The sequence below is a fragment of the Sapajus apella genome, unplaced genomic scaffold (genome assembly GCF_009761245.1).
Source record: "Sapajus apella isolate SASKATOON/1434 unplaced genomic scaffold, GSC_monkey_1.0 scaffold150, whole genome shotgun sequence".
Taxonomy (NCBI): Eukaryota; Metazoa; Chordata; class Mammalia; order Primates; family Cebidae; genus Sapajus; species Sapajus apella.
Window position 1 is genome coordinate 1,416,424 of NW_022437090.1, and position 12,324 is coordinate 1,428,747.

Sequence of the window (12,324 nt, forward strand, 5' to 3'; positions counted from 1 at the left end):
GCACATGCCACCATGCCCAGCTAATGTTTTGTATTTTTAGTAGAGACGGGGTTTCACCGTGTTGACCAGGATGGTCTCGATCTCTTGACCTCGTGATCCACCCGCCTCGGCCTCCCAAAGTGCTGGGATTACAGGCTTGAGCCACCGCGCCCGGCTGCTCTAAATTCTTAAAGCCGACTTATTGCAGTTGCTTGTCAGCTAACCACAAATAAACTGTAGTGCTTGGTGTTGTGTTTCTGTGAATCTTTAACAGCTTTTCTTTTTTTTTTGAGATGGAGTCTTACTGTTGCCCAGCCTGGAGTGCGGTGGCACCATCTTGGCTCACCGTAACCTCTACCTCCCAGGTTCAAGAGATTCTCCTGCCTCAACCTCCCGAGTAGCTGGGACTACAGGTGCCCTCCACCACACCTGGCTAGATTTTTAAAAAATTATTTTTAGTAGATACAGGGTTTTGCCATGTTGGCCAGCCTGTTCTTGAACTCTTGACTTGAGGTGATCTGCTTGCCTCAGCCTCCCCCAAAGTGCTGGGGTTATAGGCATGAGCCACCATGCCTGGCCCATTTATTCTGATTGCTAAAATTCAGTTTGCTATACCTGAATAGCTGTTGTCATCCAGACCAGAGCAGTTGTGCTCAGAGGGTGGGCAGAGGTGGCAGGTGCCCTGTGTTCCTGGAGTCCTTAGTAGTTGTTCTCTTGTTGCTTCTTGATATCCAAGTAATGGACTTTAATAAACTTACTAAAAAAACTGGTGTGAAATCTAGGCCAAAACACTTGGATATTTGACCTCTGGCTCCATGATCCTACCTAAGTCTTCCAAAGCCCAAGTAGCTTCTCCTGATTTGGTTGTTTGTAAATTAGATAATTTTGGATATGATCTAGGTATCAAATCATGATCATTTTAGTTTTTCTTGGGTTTCACTTTTAGGTGCAGAGTTAGGTTGTTTCTAGTATGGTCAAGTTTGGCTGATAAGTAACCTCAGATTTTGCAAACAACAGGGTGGTATGTTGATTTAGCAGAGAGGGTACTTAGATTCACACATCTAGTAAGCGGAGGAGTTGGAATTTGAACCCAGGCTTTTCTGATTGGCTCCAAAGCCATGCTGTCTCCCACTGTACTCGTGCTTCTCCTGATTCAATGTGCACAGGAATCCCCTGGGGGCATGTTAAGATGGGCTTGGGGTGGGTCTGTCCCCCTGCACCCCTCCAGCCCCCATGTGTGCTGCTGGTCTTCACACTTTGAACATTGAGGCTCCTTACTAGATTCCTGGTTTACTAATTGTGCTGTAGATAATCCTTCTGAAGGTTAACCCACAAAACTGATCATCTACAAGCAAATATTCAAGAATTGACATTTTCAAGTAGTTTTTCTTCATTTTAAGCTGTGTGTGTTCACTGCTGCATGTGAGGGGGAGCTTTGTTCAGCTGAAGTGGCAGAATCACAGTTCTGTACTGAGTGAATGCTAGGTGTGTTAGGAAGGTAAAATGAACGATGGGGGTAGTTTGTTGAGGGTGTTTATGAACATCTACCAAATGCTGTCCTTTCCAAGGTGGACCTTATTTTACATTTTGTCATCTCTGAAATTGAGACGTGTCTTACATTGGATGGCCTCTTACCATCACCGAGCTTGCCATCAAGTCTGGCCCCTTCTGGCCACTCTCTTGCCCTGTGGCGAGTGGAGCCGTCAGTTAGTAAGGTGAGCACTTGGCGTTTCCTCTCCTTGTCGCTCTCTTTTGTGTGACCGAGGCCTCACTCAGTCCTTCGTTCTGTCACTGTGGAGTCTGAGCTTAGGACGCCCTTCGCTGTACACTCAGGGGTTTTTATGTTGGTCATACATGCTGCAGGGCAAGGTGGATTTTGTGGTCTGTGGCTTGGCTCGGACATGCGTTAACCGTAGTGGTGAATCTTTTACAGATCCTTCTTTGTCTTGAGTTGGGCAGGAACTCCTCTGGGTCCGAGGTGAAGTCTTAAAAAAAGGCTCTGGCCAAGAGCAGTGGCTCTCGCCTGTAATCCCATCACGTTCTTTGGAAGGCTGAGGCAGGAGGATTGCTTGAGACCAGAAGTTTGGGGCCAGTCTAGGCCACTTAGCAAGACCGTGTCTCTACAAATTTTTTTTTTTAATTGGCCAAGTGTGGTGGTGCATGCCTGTACTCCCAGCTACTTGGGACGCTGAAGCAAGAGGATCGATTACTTGAGCCCAGGAGTTTTAGGTTGCAGGGAGTTATACTAGCACCATTGCGCTCCAGCCTAGGTGATAACTCAAGACTCCATCTCTTAATAAGTAAATAAATAAATAAAATAAAAGTTCTGTAATAAAGTAAACAAAGGATTGACAATTTCACATGCCCTCTTTTTTTTTTTTTTTTTTTTTTTTGATAGGGAGTTTCGCTTCTGTTGCCCAGGCTGGAATGCAATGGCACAATCTTGGCTCAACACAACCTCCATCTCCCAGGTCCAAGTGATTCTCCTGCCTCAGCCTCCTGAGTAGCTGGGATTGCAGGCATGTGCCACCACACCTGGCTAATTTTGTATTTTTAGTAGAGACGGGGTTTCTTCATGTTGGTCAGTCGGCTCAAACTCTCGACTTCAGGTAATCCACCTGCTTCAGCCTCCGAAAGTGTTGGGATTACAGGCGTGAGCCATGGGACCTGGCCCACATGCTTTCTTAATTGGCAGCATTGTTTTTCCTTAATGGTACACAGATTAATAATAATGCATTTTCAGGCCAGTCATGGTGACTCACGCCTATATTCCCAGCACTTGGAGAGTCTGGGGCAAGCAGATGCCATGAAATCAGGAGTTAGAGACCAGCCTAGGCAATACGGTGAAACCCTGTCTCTACAAAAATGCAAAAATTAGCTGGGTGTGGTGTTACCTGCTTATAACTCCAGCTACTTGGGAAGCTGAGGTGGGAGGATCACTTGAGCCTGGAAGTGGAAGTTGCAATGAGCCGAGATCGCACCACTGCACTCCAGCCTGGGCCAGAGTGAGACTCTATCTTAAAAAAAAAAAGCATTTCCTATGATGGCTTTGGCTTGAAGAAGTTTATAAAGTTAGCAAAACTTTAGCAGGAAAAGGACTGGATTTGGAATCAGAAGGTATGAGTTAGGATCAGGTGTGGTGGCACATGCCTGTAATTCTAGAACTTTGTGAGGCCAAGATGGGAGGATCACTGGAGCTCAGGAGTTCAAGACGAGCCTAGAGAACATATTGATGAGACTTGGGGACCTCAGTTTTGTTTTTGTTTTTGTTTTTTAAAAAAGGTATGAATTAGAGTTCTGGCTCTTGCAATTAGCCAGTTGTATTATATCATTCGAGCCTCAGTTTCTGCATGTATAAAGTGAAGGTTAGATGCTATAATCTCCAAAGCCCTTCTAGCTCTGAATTAATTGGATTCTAAGTGTGCTAGAATGAATTAATTGAAGTATGAGGAGTCTGCATTAAGAACATAGAATAAATGGTTTTCCTGGTAAGGAGGGTGTGGCAAGAGGCATCTGAGCTGGCTGGCCTCCAGGGGGAGGATGGAAGAGAAGGTATTTGAAGCCGAAGAGACAAACTGGTAGGTCGCAGAGCCCCTTGGAAACCGTTCATAAATTTAAGCCCTCAGGTGCAATTAATTTGTCATACCAGGTAGAGGTTGTCCTCAGTACATGTAAAATGGTCTGTTGGAAATAAGGTGATCTTTCGTGGCATTCTAAAAAGATTATTCTTCGTGAGATGCTGTTTTTGGCTTTTGAGAACAAAATAATGGTTCCCCATTGGTTGGACTAATTAGATAAAAATAAGAATAAAATGAGGCATCCAAGTACTGACTGTCATCATCGTTTATGTGAGCATTAGGTGGCAAGGTAAATAACACAGCTACCCATCCACATTGTGGGTAAATTAAGATGGTTAAATAACAATTTTTGTGTCATGTAGTTGTACCGTTTGACGCGTCAAGTTTTGTTTTTTGAAGAAAATATTGCTTTGCGTATATGTTGAATCACTTAGGTTAGATGTTTTTTGAATTGGGATTTGCTGAAGATGTAGAAGCTGTTGTGCTGAGTTCATGACACCTTGAAAAGAAAGAAAAAGTTTGTGTATGCGTAGTCAGCGTTGTAGGTAGGAATTGCATAGGTGAAGTAATTAATCTCGACCAAAATGGGCTGTGCTCTTTATTTGGGTGTATATCCCAAAAAGGCATTAGAACTGGGAGTCAGAAGTGACAGACTCATGAGGTTTCTGGGTTCAGTTTTAAAATTAACCCACATGCTGGGAATTCCACAGCCAGGAATCGGAATCTCAGATCCACTCTGCCACCTTGTGTTCTCTTGGGAGAGTTATTTTTAATTTCCCTACGTCGTGTTTATTACATATATAAAATAATCCTCAGCTTTCACTTGATTCACAAGAAAATTAGCTAACAAATGAATGAAGCTTAAAAGGTAAATCCGTAAACATTTGTTGAAGTATAAGGCAGCTTTGATTCCTGAAACGTTTATGCTAGATTTTGCAAGTGGGGAGATCATCCACAATTATTCAGTAAATCCAGCCATGGTCTTCTTTGACCTAAATAGAGGTTTTGTTTTGCCTTCCATAATGCATCTTTAATTTTTAATGTTTTTCCTTCCTTGTCACAGGTGGTCCGCACTGAGAAGAACAGTTTGAACAACCGATTCTTACCCTGGAACGAAATTGAGACCGAGGCCATCCTGTCCATCGATGATGATGCTCACCTCCGCCATGACGAAATCATGTTTGGCTTTCGGTGAGAGACTAATTTCCAAGCAAACACTTCAGGTCGCAAGTGACAGAAAACCTAGATTAGGCAGCAAAATGAATTTCTTGGCTGATGGTAACTGAGAAACCCTTACAGGTAGTCAGGGCTGTTGTAAGACGTGGCTGGATGCAGGCTCGTAGATGGCCCTGGAGGAGTCTGTCTCTCTTCATCTCTAGGTTCTGATCTGCGCTCCCACAGGCCTTTCCTCTGTGGCCAGGGAGGTGAAATTCTTTGATTGGCTAGACCATGGTTACCTGCCTGCTCCTGGTGCTACAGGTGTATCATCCTTAAACCCAAACCACATGGGCAGAGAGTAGAGGCATTGGGTAGTTCTCTAAAGGAAATAGGGTTTTGTCGTTAGAGGAATGGGAAATAACTCCCAGGCAGGCAGAAGCAACTTGCTGCTGTGTGTTGGAGCAATGGAAAAGTGCCAGCATCCTGGACCCAAAAAGGTTTGGCGGAAGGAAGGCGTCGGAAGCAATGATTTAAAAGGAAAAAGAAGGGGAGGAAGAAAAGGAGGTGGTGGTAATGATGATGATGATGCTGCTGCTGAACATATGTTGAACCTATACTGTGTGCCAGGGACTAGCTGAGGACTTTGTCTTACCTCATTAATCCTCCTAAAATTTGATGAAGTAAATTGTATCTGTCTCCATTTCCTATAGGAGTAAATTGAGATCCAAGGGAACAGAACCATGTAGAAGCTAGAAAGTGGCAGGCAGAGCTGTAGGTTCAAAGGCATGTTTGTCACACTCCAGAGCTTCACCTGGCCTTCAACCCTTCTGCCTTCTTGAGTCTTAGTAACTGCTGAAGGATCCCACTTGAGGGTCATTGCAGGGAAGAGGGTGGAGTAGATGAAGGCCACTCCAAGTGTATCAGGGAGTGTGATGTCGGTTTTGTTGCTTGTTTATGGTGAGGTAAGTACAAAAATTGATGGTAAGCATTCAGAAACTTTTAAAGAAACTTGACAAAGTGAAATCCAAGTATATGATCGTTTTTCTTGCAGTTCTTTTTTTGGCAACATTTCTTCAATATAATTCATATACCGTAAAATTTACTCATTTAATGTACAGTTCAGTGGTTTTAGAACATTCACAGAGTTGTGTTAAACATCACCATCGTTAATTTTAGAAATCTTTATCACTACTGAAAGAAACCCTGTACCTATTAACAGCTACTCCTGATTTTTCTCCAACCCCTCTGAGTCCTAGATAGCCACTCTGTCCTTGTGTCTCTCTAGATTTGCCTATTCTGGACTTTTTCTATCAATAGAAACCATGCATGGCCTTTTGTGACTCTCTTCTTTCACTCAACACGATGTTTTCAAAGTTCATCTTATAGCAGGTACCAGTTTTGTTTTTTTTTTTTGAGACGAAGTCTTGCTCTGTTGCCTGGGCTGCAGTGCAGTGTTATGATCTTAGCTCATTGCAACCTCTGCCTCCTGGGTTCAAGCAATTCTCTCACCTCAGCCTCCAAGTAGCTGAGGTTACAGGCATGGACCACCACGCCCAGCTAATTATTTTTTTTATATTTTAGTAGAGATGGGGTTGCCCAGGCTGGTCTTGAGCTCCTGTGCTCAGGCAGTCTGTCTGCCTCGGCCTCCCAAAGTGCTGGGATTACAGGCATGAGCCATGGAGCCTGACCCAGGTACCAGTTCTTCGTTCATTGTCTGTTGATGGATATTTGGGTCATTTCTATTTCTTGGCCACTATGAATAATGCTGTGAACCTTCATGTGCAAGTTTTTGTACGAGCAGGTCATTTGTCTTGAGCGTATACCTAAGAGTAACGTGGCTGGAGCATGATAGCTGCTTTAACATTTTGAGCCTGCCAGACTGTTATGCATGGTGGCAGCCCCATATTGCATTCTCACCAGCAGTGTATGAAGCTTCTAGTTTTTCCACGTACTTTCCAACATTTGTTATTTTCCGTTTTTAAAATCTATAACCATCCGAGTCATTGTAAAGTGACAACTCATTTTTTATATATATATATATATATATGTATGTATGTTCATGTGTGTATGTATATGCATATATATGTGTATGTGTGTATATATGTGTGTGTGTGTGTGTGTATATATATATATATATATAGTTTGATAGCGACAGGATCTCACACTGTTGCTGAGGCTGGAGTGCAGTGGTGCAATCTTAGCATGCTGTAACCTTGAACTCCTGGGCTCAAGTGATCCTCCTGAGTAGCTGTGACTACAGGCTCACATCACCACACCTGGCTAATCTTTAAATTTTTTTATAGAGATGGGGTCTCACTTTGTTGTGCAAGCTGGTCTCAAACTCCTGGCCTCGAGCAAGCCTCCCAAGTGGTGGGATTATAGGCCTGAGCCACAGCACCCAGCCATACAGTTGTGATTTGCATTTCTCTAACGACGTGGAGCATCTTTTTATGTGCTTATTGACCACTTCGTCTTTGTATATCTTCTTTGGAGAAATGGCTTTTCACATTCTTTGCCCATGTTTGTTTGGATTGTCTTTTTATTATCGCGGTATAAGAGTTCTTTATGTATTCTAGATTCAAGTTCCTCATCAGAGATACGAGTCGCACATATTTTCTCCCCTTCTGTGCGTTAGCTTCTCACTTTCTTGATGGTGTCCTTTGAAGCACAGAGATCATGTTTTGAAGTTCACTGTAATTGTTTTCTTTGGTTGCTTGTGCTTTAGGTGTCATATTTAAGAAATCATGCAGTTCATTTTTGTTGTATTTTACCAAAGTATTAATCGGGTGGATCACGAGGTCAAGAGATCAAGACCATCCTGGTCAACATGGTGAAACCCCGTCTCTACTAAAAATACAAAAAATTAGCTGGGCATGGTGGTGCGTGCCTGTAATCCCAGCTACTCAGGAGGCTGGGGCAGAAGAATTGCCTGAACCCAGGAGGCAGAGGTTGCGGTAAGCCGAGATCGCGCCATTGCACTCCAGCCTGGGTAACATGAGTGAAACTCCGTCTCAAAAAAATAATAATAATAATAATAATTTTGGGGAAAAATTAGTTCTTATATCGTTTGAAAACCACTGGAGGCCAGGTGTGGTGGTTCATGCCTGTAATCCTAGCACTTTGGGAGGCTGAAGCGAGTGGATCACCTGAGGTGAGGAGTTCGAGACCAGCCTAGCCAACATGGCGAAACGCTGTCTCTACTAAAAATTTAAAAAGTAGCTGGGCGTGTTGGTGTGCTCCTGTAATCCCAGCTTCTCAGGAGGCTGAGACAGGAGAATTGCTTGAACCCGGGAGGTGGAGATTGCAGTGAGCCAAGATCATGCCACTGCAGTCTAGCCTAAGTGACAGAGCTCAAAACAAAACAAAAACAAAACCACTGGAGTAGGCTTCTTTGGAGGTCTTGTTAAATTAAGTGTGAGTCCAGGATAGAGAGTTCTTTCTCTGTGCTTCCATTCTGTTCACTGAAGGCCTAACCTGACCTACATGGTTCTGGCCCTGCCTTTGGCTTAGGCTTGTAAGAGCAGATGCTCCAATAAAAGGAACAGCAGCTTTATTGCTCATCTGTCTTAAATCCATCTATAAAGAATGATTTGACACATTTCTGACAAATTAGACCATCTGTTCTTACCCTCCTCAGCCTCTCACATTTCCTTTGACCTCTTGCCCAGTATAGTATTGGGTAAGATCCTGGTGAACCGAGGTGTATTTCTTTGTTGATGATAATAAGTAGCTGGCCCTCTCCACTTGTTTTTATGAAAGGAAGAAAGTCATGCGGTAGCTCCAGGTGAGGTCTTTGCTGCTGCAGGTGGTAGTGGTGGGGGGTGGGTGGTAGGGGGTGTTTCTGTTGCAGCGTGATGTGGTTTGGAGCATGCTAAAGGACTGTGCGGTGAGCAGAGTCGTGGGGTGTTGACAGGAGAACTGCCAACCCTTAGATCCAAGAATGATTTCGATAAGGAGCCCAGCTTTGAGGAATTTGAAGCTTATTAGCATATTTGGCATTAGCTATCTTCTAAGCCCCTGATTTAGGGGCTTCTGACCTTGCCTGTTCTATTTTCCAACAGATTTGCAGGTGGTGAGAGAATAACGGGAGGCCTTTTAATGTGTCTCTTAACCATCATTTGCGTTTGAGATTTAGCCTCTGGTAATGGAGCTGGTGAATCATCATTGCTGTCTGTACATCCTAACCATTTCCCACCTGGACTCTTTTCTCATGTGTTTGGGCATCCTTTGATCTAAAACCTTTTTCTTATTCATCTCCCCAAGTTGCTTATTTCACCTTAATGGGAATGAAACAGACCTAAGTTCAAAGGAAAGGGTAAGTCTGAGAATTCTTTCCTCTGGCAAAGATAGATCTTGACTCATTTCAACTTACGTAGCCAAGAAAGAGGCAGATAGAATCGTAAGGGACAGATAGAAAAGGTATACCAATAGACTTAAGAGCATGTATCCATACAGAAGGGAATACACGAATGGCCAGAGCAGCATTATTTACAACAGAAGTGCAAACAACATAGAGGGAGAAATACTGTGGTTCCATTATGTGAGGTCCCTAGGTAGTCATTCATATACACGGAGAGTGGAATAGGGGCTGCTGGGCTGGGGAAGGTGGGAGTAGGGATCAGTGTTTAATGGGGACAGAGTTTCCATTTGGGAAGATGAAAGAGTTCTGGAGATGGATGGGGGTGATGGTTGCACAGCACTGTGAATGTGCATGATGCCACTGAACTGTACATTTGAAAATGATTAAGATGGTACATTTTATGTTTATTTCGCCACAATTAAAATCATTTGTCTAAAAAAAAGCCCACCTAGAAGGCTATTACGTTGCAATAGAAGTTGGATTCCTCCTCTGTTGGATTAGATTTGATGCTTTCAGACTTACTAGGAGAGGAACTCTTGAAATGAAATCTTCTGTGTCTTAGGAAATGAAGTTGCATGTAAGTGATGAGGGCGTTTGCAGGCAGTTTAAATCCCTGGAAGCCCTTCTGCAGGCCTGTCGGGTTCTGTGGAACTTAAGTGCTTTCCGTTCTCCAGTTTATCCTGGGAAACTGGGGACCAATTTTATTTGTTCTACTTTACCTATAAATTTGGAGATGATATAAAAGTTTCTACTGAAACATATTGAATTCTCCATTTATTTCTTCCATTTAATGAAACCTTTCAGTTCTGTGGTTCTGTAGATCACATCTCATGATACACGTTTCTCCCTCAGCCCTGCTTGTTTTGAATTAGGAGTGGCGCAGTTCAGTAGTCTGTGGTTAAACCAGTGGTCTCTAAACCTTTTTATTATGTACCCTCTCAGTAGAAGTGTGCAATATATGTAAATTACATACATGTCCTACTGAACTAATACGTCACGCTCATTGAAAACAAAGCCTTTTGGCCAGGCACAGTGGCTCACGCCTGTCATCCCAGCACTTTAGGAGGCTGAGGCAAGTGGATCAGAGGTCAGGAGATTGAGACCATTCTGGACAACATGGTAAAACCCCATCTCTACTAAAAATAGAAAAATTAGTTGGACATGGTGGTGCGTAACTGTAGTCCCAGCCCAGCTACTCAGGAGGCTGAGGCAGGAGAATCACTTGAACCCGGGAGGCAGAGGTTGCAGTGAGCTGAGATCGCATCACTGCACTCCAGCCTGGTCACAGAGTGAGACTGCATCTCAAAAAAAAAAAAAAAAAAAAAAGAAAAAGAAAGAAAAAAGAAAACAAAGCCTTTCTTAGAAAATGTTTGTTTGTTCATTCATTCATTTTTAGAGCCAGGTCTTGCTCTGTTACTCAGGCTGAGTGCAGTGGTGCAGTCATAGCTCACTGCAGCCTTGAACTCCTAGGCTTAGGCAGTCCTTCCACCTCAGCCTCTCAAGTAGCTAGTAGTTCAGGTGTGCTCCACCATGCCCAGCTAATTACAAAAAAAATTTTTTTTTTTAGAGACAGGATCTTGCTATGTTGCTCTGGCTGGTCACCAACTCCAGCAATCCTTCGTCAGCCTCCCAAAGTGATGAGGTTACAGGCATGAACCACTTCGCCCAGCCCTTTCTTGGAAATTAAATAAACTAAAAAATGAATTGAAATTGATATCATCTTTCTGCCTCTTAGTAGATTATTGGGGATACCCCATTCTGGGAACCCCCTTAGTAGATTATTGTGCATACCCTGTTCTGGAGATGCCCTTCCCAAGTTAGGGCTTATTCTTTCTGGAAGGGCTGGAGGATGCTGACTGCTAGAGGGACAATGCGCAGGTGCTTATTAAGGAAGCTGAATATGTTACCTTATTTGCTTTTATCCTGTTTGGCTTGTTATTTATTTTGTTTTATTTTGAAAGGATAAAAGAAGTAAAAGCCTAGGAGCCAGAGCTTGTAAGGTAGAGGCAATAATTGTGAACACTTCTGATGACCCTAGAAGCTCTGTACTCAGGTCTGCATATGCACTTGTGTTTTTTGAGGGTGTGGAGAGAAGCTCGGGACCGCATCGTGGGCTTCCCTGGCCGTTACCACGCATGGGACATCCCCCATCAGTCCTGGCTCTACAACTCCAACTACTCCTGTGAGCTGTCCATGGTGCTGACAGGTGCTGCCTTCTTTCACAAGGTAAGAAAAAGCTGGTCAGAATGGCATCGACTTGGTAAGAGTTTCGCCTTTGTGTGATAGTGGAATGCTGCCCTCAGCTTAGCTCTGCTAACGCTTTTTCTGTGTCTCTTCTGTGCTAGATGTCAGTTGTTTCCATTTTTAGAGACAGTGATCAAGATGCTTAGAACAACTCTGGGATAAAAAGTCAGGATGAGAGGGCTGCCTGTACAGCAGCACGTTGGCCATTTGGAAACTACTTTATTTTTCTGGGCGTTGGCTCTCCCTCTGTAAAGCTGAGGACCCTGGGCTAAAAGACCCCTCAAATACCTTACAGTTTTAACACTGCCAGTCCAGATGTGGCCCAGCCGTCAGAAAATGACCTGGGCACTTTTCTGACTTAGATGTACCACGCCTGTCTCAGGCCCCACAACGAGCCTCTGTGTGGCTCTGCCGGTTCTTTGTGATGCTTCTGTGCTCATTACTTTCACTGTGCTTCATAATCTGATTTTCGCTGAATATCCGAAGCTTACGACCCTGCAGTCTTTCTTCCTCTACTGTTCTGTGTTTTTTGCTCCTGGCCCATCTTCCCTGTCTACCTCTTCCATTCTGTAAAGTGGCCCCTGACCATGTGTGACTGCTGTGTGACTGGTCAGAATGGAGATGTGCTGTTCAGTGTAAAGTGCACAACAGCTTCAGAAACTTGTAACAGAGGGTGTCGGACAGCTCAGTAACTGTTTATATTGATTGCATGTGGAAATGCAGTTAGTTTGGATATCCTGGGTTAAAATTACTCCATTTTACTGTCTCTTTTTACTGTTTAATGATGTGGTTATTGTGGCTTCTAGAAAGTTTACAATGCTGTATGTGGCTTCTGTGTCCGTGGGTGCCACACTCTACCTCCCTCCTAAAATCCTACTCAGGCCCTGAGGAGCCCCTGTTCTAAGACTACGCTGGCATTACCCCCACTGCCCACCTCACAGAGCACCTCTTCTGTCCGCTGGGTCTTCCCTGAGGACAGTGCTCCCTTTAGCCTTTTCCTGTATA

The 12,324-nt window shown here is 43.8% G+C and overlaps 1 protein-coding gene across 7 annotated transcripts in view; it reads left to right on the forward strand.

Annotated features, from left to right (window-relative positions):
* EXTL3 (exostosin like glycosyltransferase 3) overlaps positions 1-12,324 on the forward strand; it is a 53,353-nt gene that overhangs the window by 27,169 nt on the left and 13,860 nt on the right. For all 7 annotated transcript variants that reach the window (XM_032265415.1, XM_032265417.1, XM_032265419.1 and 4 more), the window contains 2 exons: positions 4,621-4,748; positions 11,157-11,301. In XM_032265415.1, the coding sequence (XP_032121306.1) occupies positions 4,621-4,748; positions 11,157-11,301 (273 nt within the window). The remainder of the gene's footprint in view (positions 1-4,620; positions 4,749-11,156; positions 11,302-12,324) is intronic.